The sequence below is a fragment of the Dermacentor albipictus genome, chromosome 2, assembly GCF_038994185.2.
Source record: "Dermacentor albipictus isolate Rhodes 1998 colony chromosome 2, USDA_Dalb.pri_finalv2, whole genome shotgun sequence".
Classification (NCBI taxonomy): domain Eukaryota; kingdom Metazoa; phylum Arthropoda; class Arachnida; order Ixodida; family Ixodidae; genus Dermacentor; species Dermacentor albipictus.
In genome coordinates, this window is record NC_091822.1 from 81,705,001 (window position 1) to 81,718,579 (window position 13,579).

Consider the following 13,579-nt stretch of genomic DNA (forward strand, 5'->3'; position numbering starts at 1 on the left):
GCAGGCACGTTGAAGCCCACCGTTTACATGAAACGGGGCAGTGGCGGATCGCGGCATCTTTTAACCCTCGCACTGCCACTCACGAGATAACTCGTGCATCGACCCACGCACAATATCTGCCGATCCTTACAGTACTGTCGCTTTGTGTTTTCGGAGCACTGCCTCTCTCTCCAGAAGCAGCAAATCGGGCGAGAACGAACATTGCTAACCTGTTACGCTATCTGTGCAGAATAACCCTAACCACAGAAAACTTGGAAGGTGAATTGGCAATAAGTGGAGCAAATGTATCAGTATTCTGCCATTCTCCCTCATGGGGGCAGCTATGGCGACTGAGTGTGGCAGGTCCGTGAGCGTTTGGACCATTGAGGAAGGAAACTTCCTTCCTTCCTCCATGGTTTGGATAGACGAATGAATTTATACTCACTCACTCACTCACTCACTCACTCACTCACTCACTCACTCACTCACTCACTCACTCACTCACTCACTCACTCACTCACTCACTCACTCACTCACTCATCTACCATTCGCTGCGCTTACAACCCTAGGGCTGTCTTCTCCCGGCGAGCAGCTGGGCGTGACCAGGCTGGCGTCCCGTTGGGCGGGCGCCCTGCGCTCGCGGAGTCTGCTGTCGGCGCCGCAGCAGCCCAGGCTGGCCTCGTCTGTGGCACTGCTGCGCGCCGTGGCCACGCTGCACGGCAACGCGGTGCGAGATTCCTCGTCGTGCCACCACGGTCCGTCCAGGACTGTGCCCAGGTGAGGGAGCCACACGGCGGCATGTGATGACACACTATATGAAAGTACTCGATTGAAGATTGGAACGACGGGAAATGGGCCAGTTGATAGGGATTTACGGGTGAGAAATCGGCCATGCGTAAAAACGTGGACTAAAGTAGAGGGGCGTTCGTTATATTACTGTGGGCACGCCTGACCTTCCTGTGCAGTTAGTCTGGTCTAACCGCGCAGTTAAAGAAAGTAAAAAAAAGGCCATACAGCCGTTTTGGCAGCTGTATTTGATGCTGTGATAGGTGCCATATGGCGTATTAATTTCGTATTCTTTGATGGGACTACAGACCATTCCTCCAGTATCTCAATGTGTGTGAACTTCAGTGGCGGCATGCGGTTTGCGCGCATCATTTTATTTGTGGTTGTATAATCCGTTTAATGCTGTGCAATGCTGCTAAAGCTATGGTAGCAAGGCTACACGTGTTTGCCCACTGTCAGTCAGGATCCACAGCCATTAAAATATTCTTCCGCTACATATATTTGCAAGAGTTAAAGATGACAGGCATTCGTGATGTTGGATATATTGTTAGCGAAGATGACCGGTGTTGTTATCGGCCCGGAATTCGGCTTCTCAAGTGTGGGAAACGTTCAAGCTCGCTCTCCGGCGCCGAGGTAATTGCCCTTATCTCCGACAAAGCGTCACCCCTATAGGCCTCGTGCACTGCAGCTTCAAGCCGCGCACGTAGCGCCCTCTGTCGCGGGTGACGGCGATAATAGGTTGGGGGTGAATGCGAAGTGGACGCGTTGACAACGTAGGGGAGCATGGCGCCTCGTCGCGTGGTTGTGAAAACCGGGTCCAGGAAAGGCAATTCGCCGTATTGCTGCGTTTATGGCTGTCACAACAGCTACAGGAACACTGCTGGAAAATTGCCGCCCTTCAAATTCTATCGTTTTCCTTGGAAATCGTATGAGACTGAAAGAAGACAGAGGTGGCTCGCAGCTGTCCGCCAAGCAAGGTAAACATGTCTTACTATCGATTAATGCCAGTATAATGTTGCACATTGGGCTTCTTGGTATATCATGATAGAGGCAAAGTAGTTGCGCATCAAAAACAGAACAAAAGAACGCAGACAACACACACCAAAGCGCCAAATGTGTGTGTCGTCTGTGTTCTTTTGACCTGTTTCTGATGAGCTGCGCCTTTTGCCTTTATAATGCCAGTCTGTGCGCCTTATGTATTCAGACACGTTATCTTCTTGCTTTCTAACAGCTCAGAGGGAGAGCTGTGGCAACCGAAAAGGAATGAAACGCGAATATGCAGTGCTCACTTCGTGGGAAACGAGAGAAGCAACATCGCTCAGCACCCAGCGTACATTCCAACAATATTTCCACCTTGCTACAAAAAGAGTGATGCCGCCTTGCCCCAGACAATGTTTTCACTTTTCAGAATAAAAGGAGAGGTCGAAGTGACTCTTAGCGCACTGTGTATGCTGCCCTCCTTATCTAGTTTTTTTTTTTTAGCAACTCTCGGTTGAAGCTGTCGTCTGCTAGATGTGCCGTCGACGGCACCTGGATCATGTCCCTGCGCTCCTCAAGCTCCTTAATGGCACAATTTACACCACCTGCAAACTGCGAGACAAGAGCTGCAGGGTTCACCATCTGCAGAATTGGTTTTCGCGAAGGTCGACTAGCAAAATTGATTGCGTCAATCAGCGGCAAAGTCGCATCACACACGCAAAAAAAGTAGAAAACGAACTTCCCGTACGGGAAAAGACTTCCTTGATTGATTTTTTGACATAGACGTTGGGACGCGATGATGGTTTCTTCCATGCGCATGGAACATCCCTGCACGATGTATATTCGTATTCATTTACGAATATCACCATGGCCGCGGCGTGCTTGCACCAGCCTCCGCAGCCAGCTTTGCATGTACAGCTTGCGTGCAAAATATTTCTGCAATGTTCTGAGAACTAAAAAAGAAAAAAAAGAAGCGGTTAGCGATATTGAGGCACTTATTTATTTATTTATTTTGAAGAAAGGATTGGTTCACCTCAAGACGCACATCGTAGTCCACGCTTTTCATCTGGGCGACACATTTGCCGACGATGTCCGACGGGCCTCTTGCGTTCACCGATTCTTCTCTTAGTGCGTAAACGTGCCTGCTATAGTACAACCTCGCACCCATGCGTAAGCAGCTCTTCTTGAAGTAGCCATCGATATTTTCTATCTTTAGAAAGCCGCAAAACAACACACGCCGATCACTCGTCAACGCCATCTCCACCCATAGCGCAGTGCGCGGCGCGGCCGTAAACAGTAGTGCCCCCAACCTGAAATCTCCGAGGATGGCCGCATGTGGCGCTGCATGTACCGGTACAGTGGCGCCGCGTAACCAGAGCTCGAGGCCTATAGACCCTGCTCCGCCCTCAGCGGGCACGAAGAGGAGGAGGTCGTCGACTTCACAACCTTTCAAGGGGACACCAGCTGCGCTTTACACGCAGACACTGATGCGTCCATGGGCGCAATCACAAGCAGACTTCTGCTGACACAAGACCACGTGAAGCGAATGACCCCTTCCATGGGGACCTCTCCACCGATTGTATCGGCTGTACGCGAGGGGTTATTTAAGCCGTCCTGGCCCCCATGTTTGACAGAACCGCTAGAGACTCGGGTAGAGTCCCAACCACGTACCGAAGAAGAGAATGTATTCTTTGTATTTATTTTTCATCATCATCAGATGCCCACATTCATCGCCGTCTCCTGATTCTTGCGTTGAAGACCCACCTCACATGGTCGAGATGGTATAAGGGCCAATGGGAAAGACCACCTACAAAAGTAAAGCTTCGTGAATTCGATCCCAGTTCATTATTTACTTGCACCTTCGTGGTGATTGATTTGTTTTCTGCACGGCTAATATCCTCTGGTTGCAGTGCTTTACTGGAAATAATATCTTTCTGGCTCTTGTACTTACCGAACTCCAAAATTATGCTAGTGCCTTTGTGTAACATTAAGACATGGCGAGTATATAAAGGATGTTCCAGATACATACATTGCGTTTTTTAAAAAAAAAAGAACTGGTCATTCTACACGGAGATAACTAAAAGCATATTGTTTACAGTGAAGTAGAGTAACTGCCAGTAAATGTTTTGCTGGTGCCATTCAATTTGATATTTTTTTCCAAATACCTAATTTAATATTACTTGTCTGAGTGGCGGGCTGTGAATGAAGAATTCGTAGAAAATTGAGAGAAACTTGGAACTGGCATGTTTTTTGCCAGGTACTTTTTACGCACTTATTTCTTCCTGATAAAGAAAGCCCGAGAAAATAAAATATGCAACTAACCGCCCACCTGTAACGAAAAGGAGTGCCCTCAAAGCAAGCACAGGAATGAGTAGGCGATCTGTCGCGACAGCGGAACGCATTGGTGTTGCTACGGGCTGAGCACCGGCAATTCTGCCAACTGCTACGGAGCTTGTTTGAGAGCGCTGCTTTTAGTTGCGAGTTGAATGTTAGTCACGTGATATTTTTCGAAGGCGTTACTTATCCGGAAAAAATAAACGGGCAAAGGTGCCTGGCTAAAAACATGCTAGCTCTAAGTTTCGTTCAATTTCCTACAAGTTCTTCAATGGCAGCACGGTATTCGAGCAGTCATTAATAAAATTCCTAAGTGCAATTATTACATTTAATGGTATCAGCAAGAAAAGTTACGTGCGACAACTCTACTAGACGGTGAACAATATGCGCTTGGTTATCTTCGTGGAGAATGGCCCGTCATGTTTAAGAACGCGACGTACGACAGCTGGGAAATCCTGTATTGTGTATTATTGCTGTTTACTCGCATGTCCACATCGTCGTTGAGTTTTACTGCGATAGCGAATATACGGACACTCCATACACATTTCTGCCGTCGGCGTCGTCGTGAGGTTTCGTGTAAAGTTCCAAGGGCGATAAAATCGTCGTCGCGCGCCGTGTGCTGTATGTGCGAGGAAACGCGTCCGAAGGAGAGCCGGCAATCGTGGCTCAATCTCGCGCACGCAAGGGCGGAAAGCAGGGAGCAAGCGCACCGCCTTCTGTCAGGCGCAAGACTTCGGGGGGAGGGTAGGGAGGGGGGGTGGCACGTTCTACTTCGGGCGGCCGCGCGGCCCGGCCGCGTTTTTAGAACTGCTAGTAGGTAGAGCGGGGCGTGGCACTTTTGACGGAGCTCGATGTTTCTGCGCAGGTGCGAGTAAGAGCGGGCGCGAGAGAGAAAATCTGGGACCTTTTGCTCTTTGAATATATGACTGAGCCTAGGCACTACGGAGGAGTTTTCTTAGAGCGTGTTGTATTCGTTTGTCCCCTAGACATGCCGACATTGCGGAGTGCGGTCGAGTTGGTTTATACGCTCCGCCACTGGCTGCCCGCGCGGTGAGGCAGTGGGCGCGGATGCCTTTTGGCGATCGCTGTGTCTGAAGGGACAATGTTCTGACTGGTGTTGTATAAGTCGCGGGTCGCTTTTTTCGTCGCGACGATAGATCGGATTTTTTACAAGCACTGCTCCAGGAGGGCACATGTAACCGGCAAACGGAGGCCTCAGGAGGGCACCTGAGGTTATATTAAAGTAGGCGGCGCAGGATCTCCGGGGCACCCAAGCGGTAGCGGGGGGATTACAGCTGGAAGCAGGGTGGCCCGTGGGTTGGGGCCGCAGAGGCCGAAGCGTGCCAGGGGGTGTTGGCATAAAAAATTGGCTGTCCGCGATAGCGGACAGGCGATCTTACACTCTCCTGGCACGCGCAGGCCTCTGCGAGCCCCAACCCACGGACCAGTCCGGCTTCTAGCTTTGATTTCCTGGAGGCGCCGCCAATAATGCGAAATAATGAGACGTTGTTTTCATTAGTAAAAACATGATCGAACAAATATCGCTGCGTCGAGCCGCCAACTTGCGTTGCTAAGTTCAGCACTACCGCGCCCCGCGCCTTCTGCTGGCACGCCTAGAACCAAGCGCATACAACGCGTGCCAAGAAACTCCTCCGTAGTACCTAGGCACAGTCGTATTTTCAAGGAGCAAAACTCCTCACTTATCCTCTCTCGCATCCGCTCGTACTCGCGCATGCGCGCAAACGTCCGTCGTCTCCGCAAGTGCCACACCCCACTGTACCTACAAGCAGTTGGAAATACACCGCCCGGCCGGGCCTAAAGCCCCTTAAACTTCGTAAAGTAGCGACATTCTCCTCCTCCGCCTTCACTCCTGCTCGTTTCGCCTCCCGTTCACGCTCCCTCTTAGACCGTGGCGCCGCCTACACTGCTCGAGCGTAGCAACGGCGCCAACATGCACACTTCGCCACTCCGTAGACCCTTCTCGAGCCAAAATGGCTCTGATGCACGGCGCGAGGGCCCACGTGATGCTATTAGGCCAATGTCGACGCGGCATCGGCCAGAGCGCGCGAGGAGGAGGTGGCATTCTTCAAAGCGTGGCACAACTTTACGAAGGTTAAGGGGCTTTAGCCGGGCCGCTGTCTCGAAAGCCATCTGCGACGGGTACAGAGAATGCGCTGCCCTGTTCTTGTGGCTTAGTTCACGTTGACGCGAGCGGCAGCACGAAAGTTAATTCGCTCGCTGCTGCTGCCGCGTTTCCTCACTGCAATGTTTTCACAGCGAGTTTCCGCGGTCATCGAGTGAGATTTGTTCATTTTCTCTGGCGTGCGTGACTCCATACTTGTTAATTTAGTTAGTATGCCTATGTTACAAGTTTATACGGCTGATAATACTACTATCCTTACTTCGTATGGACTAATTTGCAATCGCAATCGATGCTTTTCCTTTGGAACGATACTGCGACATTTTTAGAGTGCAGCTTTTTGGCGCCTCTTCCTGCGTTTCGCGTCGCCGTCGTGCCTCGCCGTTGTCCCTAACCATAAGCAGCTCCGTAACCGGGGCGAGCGCGCTCCGGGAGCCATCTCTCGCGCACGTCTCGTGCCTTGCTCTTTTCGCTCCTCCTCCAATGTCACCCTTGTGCGGCGGCAATCAGAGAGCCGACTAGGCGGCGGCTGATCTCGATGATGCGCTGCTGCCGAAGCCGAAACGCACAGGCGCCGCCGTTCGCCACTTCGTGCACTCTTTCACCCCCCCCTCCTCCGTGGCGGTGACTGCGCGAGAGCGCGCGGCGTTCTGCGGTTGCCGAAGCGCCGGCTCGGTATCAGAGGATCACGGTGCGCGCTTCTCAAGTCGAAATGCAGAGCCACCTTCAGCTGACTCGCTAGCAGCGTCAGGGGCGTCAGTCAGTCGCTGCGATCTCATCGCCTCGCAAAGTTTCTATGCCCCTACGCGCTGCCTCCCGCGACCTCCCGATACGCGAGGCAGTTGCGCCAAGCCACGCTCCTTTTGCGGCGGCTGGTGCGAAATGCTCCGCACGAGACGCATTGTCCGAGGGTCACAGACGGTATATTATAATCCGTCTGCCTATAAAAATAGTTTATTCTCCACCAGTTCTTTCGGAGTCATGAGCGAGGCAACCGGTGGAAGTCCTTCGTCTGCCGCTGCTGCTAAACAAGTTGCCTGAGCAGAGGCCCAGCGCCATCGCCGCCAGGATCAAGAGGTGCGCTACGCCGAAGCAGAAGCTGGGCGTCGTCGCCAAAAACACCAAGATTTGCGTGCCCCCGAAGCAGAAGCTTACCGTCGCCGCCGTCGAGATGACCCAGGTGTGAGTGAGGCTCACTCGTAACGCCTCCCACGGCTGTGACAACCTCGCGAAATAGTTGCAAAGACGCACATTCCCGCCACCACACGACAAGTTAAACAGGAATGAGGCCGTAACTTTACGCTTGCTCCAGACGCACAGCTACCCTAGCCCCGCGGTCCTACATCACTTCTACCCAGGTTTATATCCAACAGATGCCTGTAAAGCTTGCGGACAGCGAGCAACGCTGCGACATATGCTTTGGGAATGTGCCGGCAACCACGGTAATGGGACCAGATCCGTTCGCGACGCGTCCGTAATCGCGGCCGTTACCACAGTACGGGAAGCCTCGAGCTCGCTTCTCCCCGACGCCGCCCCAGCTGCGGGGCCCGCCGGGGACCTTCTCCATCGGCGTCGCCGCCGCTGGGAGGCGGCTCTCAAAAGTTCAGAGTTGGCAGACCAACTCTGGGCCGTCCGGCAAGCCAAAGATGCCGCCCGAGTCCAAGGACTTGGAGCCGCCACCTGAGGCCACAACGAAATTGCCGGCCATTCATTAATAAAGTTTCTTCTCTCTCTCTCTCTCTCTGCATAGGAATCTTCTTTGAGAACCAGGCATTGGTGCAGCAAGTCGAGCTTATATCGATCTATTTCTCCGTCCACAAAGTGTCCTTCACTACAATCAAGAACTGGGAGTGAAGTGTTTCTTGAAGAAGGAATATGTGTGAAGAATAAAAAGTTGTAACTGTACATACATGTCTTGCTCGAATTCCTTGCCTCAATATACCGAAAAGCCGAAACAGCTGAAGAGCTGCGCTGAAATTTCGCATTAGGAAGTAACGTAATCGTTGGCAAACTTCTCTTCTTTTCAAGCAAGTGGGCGTGGTGTTTCTTTCTTTGTGTATATGTGTGGTGTTTATACATGTTTACTTAATAATAACGACAGTCGACAGTAACGTGTCTGCTATTTAGAAGGATAATCCACCAATCGTCTTGGTTTTGTGACCGTTCAATGAGTTACAGTTTGCAACCTGACGATAACCGATGTGGTTATATAAAATCTATCTTCAAGTTCAGTTCTCTATATCGGCCAGAAAGCATTCTAGGAGAGTTGTTGATGCAATGTAAACCACCATTGACAAGTGACAATTCGTAGGCGAAGGATTAACTGTTGGGTTAGTTGGTGTCGCTTAAGTGTCGAGGGAAATTAGTGCTAAAAAACACAAGCGCTGTGTTCCTCTCCTCTTCCTGCGTACGTGCCTTTTGTTGGCGCCAATCGCCACTGAACAGGTTGTATAACGGCAACAGCATTGGCGTCGCATGAATAAAATACCCGGCGCTCCCATCCTCACCAGCGCGGGTGCTGCGTTCGGCAGGCGCCAGCACTGGCTGGCGTTCGGCAGGTTAAAAGCTAGCCTGAGACATCCCTGACGTGTCCTCTCTGCACTCGTCAGAGATCTGTCGGCACCTACGGGTTCGCACTGTCACCCGTCGCCGCAAGGTATTCTTAGGAGACCAACGCAAGCGAGGTTAGGCCAGAACCTCGTCAGGAGGCCGTAAGCTTGTCCAAGTATAACCTTGCGCCGTATAAGCTTCGTGAAACGCTCGCTTTTTACACCTCGTGCAGAGCTCTGCTGTCGACGCTGGACGAAGTGCAGCGTACCCTGGCGTCCTCGGTGCAGGACTCGCTGTCGCTGCACCTGTCCGGCTACGGGGTGTGCGTACGCGGTGCGCAACCACGCGAGCGCGTCACCACACTGGGGCTGCCCAACGGAAGCGTTGTCAACTTGGAGCCAGCCTCAGCTGCCAGGTAGCTTGCACTTCGATCATGAATTACGGCTCAGTGTCCTTAAGGCATCAAATTTGTATATTCGTTTTCTGGAAACACGGCGCTAGCTTAGCAGGAAGATGTAAGTGGACCTGTAGCATGAATGTTTATCCCACATCAGCCCAGTCGTCGTAATAAAAAAGAAAATCAGTGAATCCCAAGCTTAGGTGTGAATGGATGATAAGCGAATCTATCTTTGTTGTTTAATGGAGTCCTTGCTTCCGTCTTCTTCTTCTTCATTTCTACGTAGCTCTGCTGCACACTCGGCTGCTTCTGTTGCCAACTTCTTTAGTTCCTCCCTCTTGTTCTGCTTGTCTATTCGGTCCCCTACTCACACAGCGACATGTGCGCAAACTGGGAGATTGGCCATTTATGTTCCCATAGCCAGTGGCACATGCCCAGCTGGACTTACCCAGTGTCTGAAGTTGCCTACTCGGGAGTTAATCAGTGGCACATACCCTTTAACCAAATATATTGCATACTCGGCAGGCCGGCAGTCAGCACATTCAAAGGAGGGGAAGAGGCAAAGGAAGCTTCGCTTTAACATTTGTTGATTAAGAATGTTAACCTCCTACAGCTGTTGTACTATATAAGAAAGACTAACAGCCTCTGAATGCGAACGTTTTCGTGGATATATAGACCCGGACTTGTTCGGGCTCTCTTGTACAGCCGTCGTCGCTGCTTAGTTGCCTTTGCAAGTTTCGCCAGTATTGTTGCATGGAAGTTTCAGAATAGCACAGGACTTATAAAATAGTAGCTTCGAAGTGACTACTAATGCTATTTATAGGCAATTCGCGCTTTCTGTTGGTATGTTGCCGAAGTCGAAACGCAAAAACAACGTCGGTTTCGCATGTGTCCATTACTGAGACCCCATGTGCATATATTGCAGATTACTTTGAATCTTTTCCAGAGTTAACAAGGAATTGATTACTCAATGTGTTCACCACAGATATGATGTCAGATGCATGCTAAACGGATGAAAGTCATTTGCTCAGATTTATTACCAATAGCTTTCAAGAAAATTGACGCTGACTTGACACAGGTCGTTATATCGTTACAGACGACGAAAATCAACCATGATGTGCGTTCCGAATATGACAGAATGACTTTAATATCGAGGACGCATCGTAAACATGACAACTCACCACACGATGCCGCATCTTCAGCTCTGTGTTTATGCAAGCTTAAGTAGTTTTTACCATATCAAACATGAGGAGATGGTCATTTTGTCCACGCATGATGAAGTCCTGCTTCTGGCATTTAACAATGACAGCTAAACAAAACAAAGTTGTTTTTGACATTGGTAACATACCGCTTGAATGTGAGCAGATCTCAAAAGCAATTAGGTCACTGAGTTTCCAACGGGTCTCGGGGTACTACATCTACTGTCATGTCAAGGAGGCTGGAGCTGGCTCTTGGATGTAATCATTTTCGGCCCGATAAGAATATATAGCAGGCGTCATAAAAAAAATTATGCTGCAATTAAAATTAAGCGAAATTTCACGAGGATTTTCGCCGCTCACCACTGATATAGTCGTGCGATAACTCTGCTAGAAGGCGCTTCCAAACGCATCTCAATTTTTCCCGGCCCAAGGCGAAATCCGGCAGAGAACGCACTGAAATAATTACGTAGAATACGTGCCAGAGATTTGGTTTTGATTTGAGTAATTGAAGACTGCACTGTCAATCTTGCAACATTCTAATTAGATTGAAAACATCATGTGCTTTGTCGCACTCATTCGCTCTTTTTTATTAAACTAGCTTAAGAAAGCAGCCGCCAGCTTCTCACTCACACCGGTAGCATTCTCATTTTCCTTTTAATTCGATTGGCTTCTTTTGGATACTTCAGACATTTTTAGGTCTTCCAATGTCTGACCTCTTTCACGGCGCTCTTCAATCACATCAAGAGCATCACAGGTCCAGGTCCGACTGAGAAAACTGAGAACGCCCGTCATTCTAGCTGACAATGAATAAATGTTAACGCCAGAAATGGACGCCGACGCAATCGTGCCGTAGTTCGTTCGAAGTCGGACATATGCTGAGCCCTAATTCTACAATGCCAGCGGGACAAAACTGACTGGCCTGTCACAGGCCACTTTTAGTGAAGCTTTCCTTGTGGCGTCCGAAGGTGAGCACTTTGTGGCCTGCCGTGGTGCTGTGGCGCATGCGGATGTTAATGTGATTAACGTTCATGGCTTACTTTCCCCCGTCACAGATCATAGATAAAGGTGTCTTCGGCAGCATGGTTTACCGATGCATTGCTCGTATACTAATCGTATTAACATCGACGGTCATCGTGAGATGAGTAATTTCTTTGCTCTAGCAAACCTTTTTTTCAGTGTTAGTTTGTGCCAGAAAGACCAAGACATGCTTCGTGTGACAGCTTAACGGGCGGGATTCTCATACAGGTGTCTATTTTCCGCATGCAGGTGCCTCGTGATGGACGTGAGTCCATTCCCGTGCGCGGACGACTCGCTGCTGAACACGCAGTTCGTGATGGTCAAGCGGGCTGACGGCCACGCGGCGGATCAGGCGTCGATAATGGTCGAGCTGTTCCTGCGGAAGCGGCGGCCCGACTCACCGCTGGCCACACATAACCGCGCGTACGCCAGTCGCGGCCTCGTCACGCTGCACAAGTTGGACGTGCCGGCAGCCGCGGCGGGATTCGACCTGCTCGTCCATTTGGAGCCGGAGAGGCCCATAGATCTGCTGCAGGTGCGATTGAAGGAAGGGAAATGCGGACTGCATTTGACATTTCTCAGTGTTATGTCGCATTTAGGTATTTAATGCAGAAAGCTCGGGAATTTCGAACTTGGATATCTGAGACATTTCGATGTGCTTGGGGGTAAAGAAAAGGAACACATTCGAAGAAGACAGAAAAGACCGCAGTACCGGTATGACGCTGTTCTAGAACTGATTTTACTGCATTGAAAAAAAAAAACACCGAGACAGTCCCACAGCGACAGACTGAATCGCGCAAAACATGGCCCGCGCGTCCGACCACCTGTCACAGACTTTCTTTCCGTTTTCTTCTAAGGGTTCATTTTTCATAAGCTCTGAAAGTTGTTGGTATTTATTCCGCAACTCTTATTTTATGGCTAGGCGTACTATGCAGCACTTGTCGCGCCCACCTTGCGCTCTCTGTACTGCGCTGTCCTGCTAGCACATTGGTTGTTAAATGCCTTTCGTATGTTGTCTCTTGTAGCGAGGCTGGCGTGTTCACAAGCGTAGCTGTTTGGGGAGCTGGTAATGCATGGCTTGGCGTATGTATTCCACGAAAAACGAGGACAAAATGGAAACACGGGGTCACACGTAGCGCTAAATTCAACTGCATTCAAGGCAGAGAGTTGGGCTAGTTGGAATTTATACAGCTTGTCCAACGCTCCAGCGTTCTATCTTTTATCTGGTTCCTATTGCTTCTGCGCCTCCTTTAATTTTTTTTTTACGGTATGGAACATGTCTGTTTAATTTCATGCGCATCTTCATTGAAGTAAACCTTGCATCATTAGCATGCTGCAACAGCGATGTGTTCAGCCGCTCATGGTGTGTTCATCCGCGCCTTGTCGTCCACTCAGCGTGGCTTAGCATGCTGAGGAGACGTTGCATGGCGTGGTGTTGATACATGCTCTACGGGTGGTAAATTGATTCAACAAATGTTTTGGCATTGTAGCCATAAGATGTGTGTACATGAATGCGACAGTGGGGCTTTGCTTCATCTATACGCTTTGTGAAGAATTCTTCGGAGCCTCCTTAGACATCAGTAAGGGCGAATGCCCTTATGAATGTTCACCCGCGCCGCATCATCTGTTCGGCGTCCAAATCCGGAAGGATGGATAGATGGATGCTATAAACGTCCCCTTTGAGACGGGGTGGTGAGCTGTGCCATTAAGCTCTTGTTCTTAGTTTGCCTAATGTTACCTATATTTTTGAGAAAACACACAAACACAAAGAATTCCTAGCATCAAACTTCTTAAACAATTCCTGCAAACTCTGTTTCTCTGCGCCTCCGTTGTTTATGGCCTCCCTACTTTTCTGCCCCCAAACCTCCAATCGCCTCTTACTAATCTCTATAGCGGACATTGTTGTTTTCCACGTGCTATCCTTGAACCCAAGTGCTCCAAGGAGGCCAGAGGAGCCTAAGCCGGCAGCTGGGTAGATGTCTTCACATTTTAATAAAACGTGTTCCATCGTTCCCCTAACTCTACCGCAGCAAGCACCTGCTTCTTCGTCCTTGGTGTACCTCGCTTTTAACTACGCGTTCTAAGGCACCCTGATCTCGCTCGAAAGGTAAAGAGCTTCCCTTTGACTTATCATAAAATGTTTCTTTCCTGATTTTGTTTTTTTCCTATGAGTAGTTACTCATAGCAGGTTTGTTTTCC

General features: G+C 50.0%; 1 protein-coding gene across 1 annotated transcript in view; it reads left to right on the top strand.

The window, feature by feature from the left end:
- The window catches only part of LOC139055976 (polycystin-1-like protein 2), a 35,201-nt gene that overhangs the window by 5,618 nt on the left and 16,004 nt on the right, over positions 1–13,579 (top strand). The window contains exons 4-7 of the mRNA XM_070533694.1: positions 1–4; positions 549–756; positions 9,000–9,182; positions 11,630–11,915. The exon at positions 1–4 is cut by the window's left edge and continues 213 nt beyond it. Coding sequence (XP_070389795.1) covers positions 1–4; positions 549–756; positions 9,000–9,182; positions 11,630–11,915 — 681 coding nt within the window. The remainder of the gene's footprint in view (positions 5–548; positions 757–8,999; positions 9,183–11,629; positions 11,916–13,579) is intronic.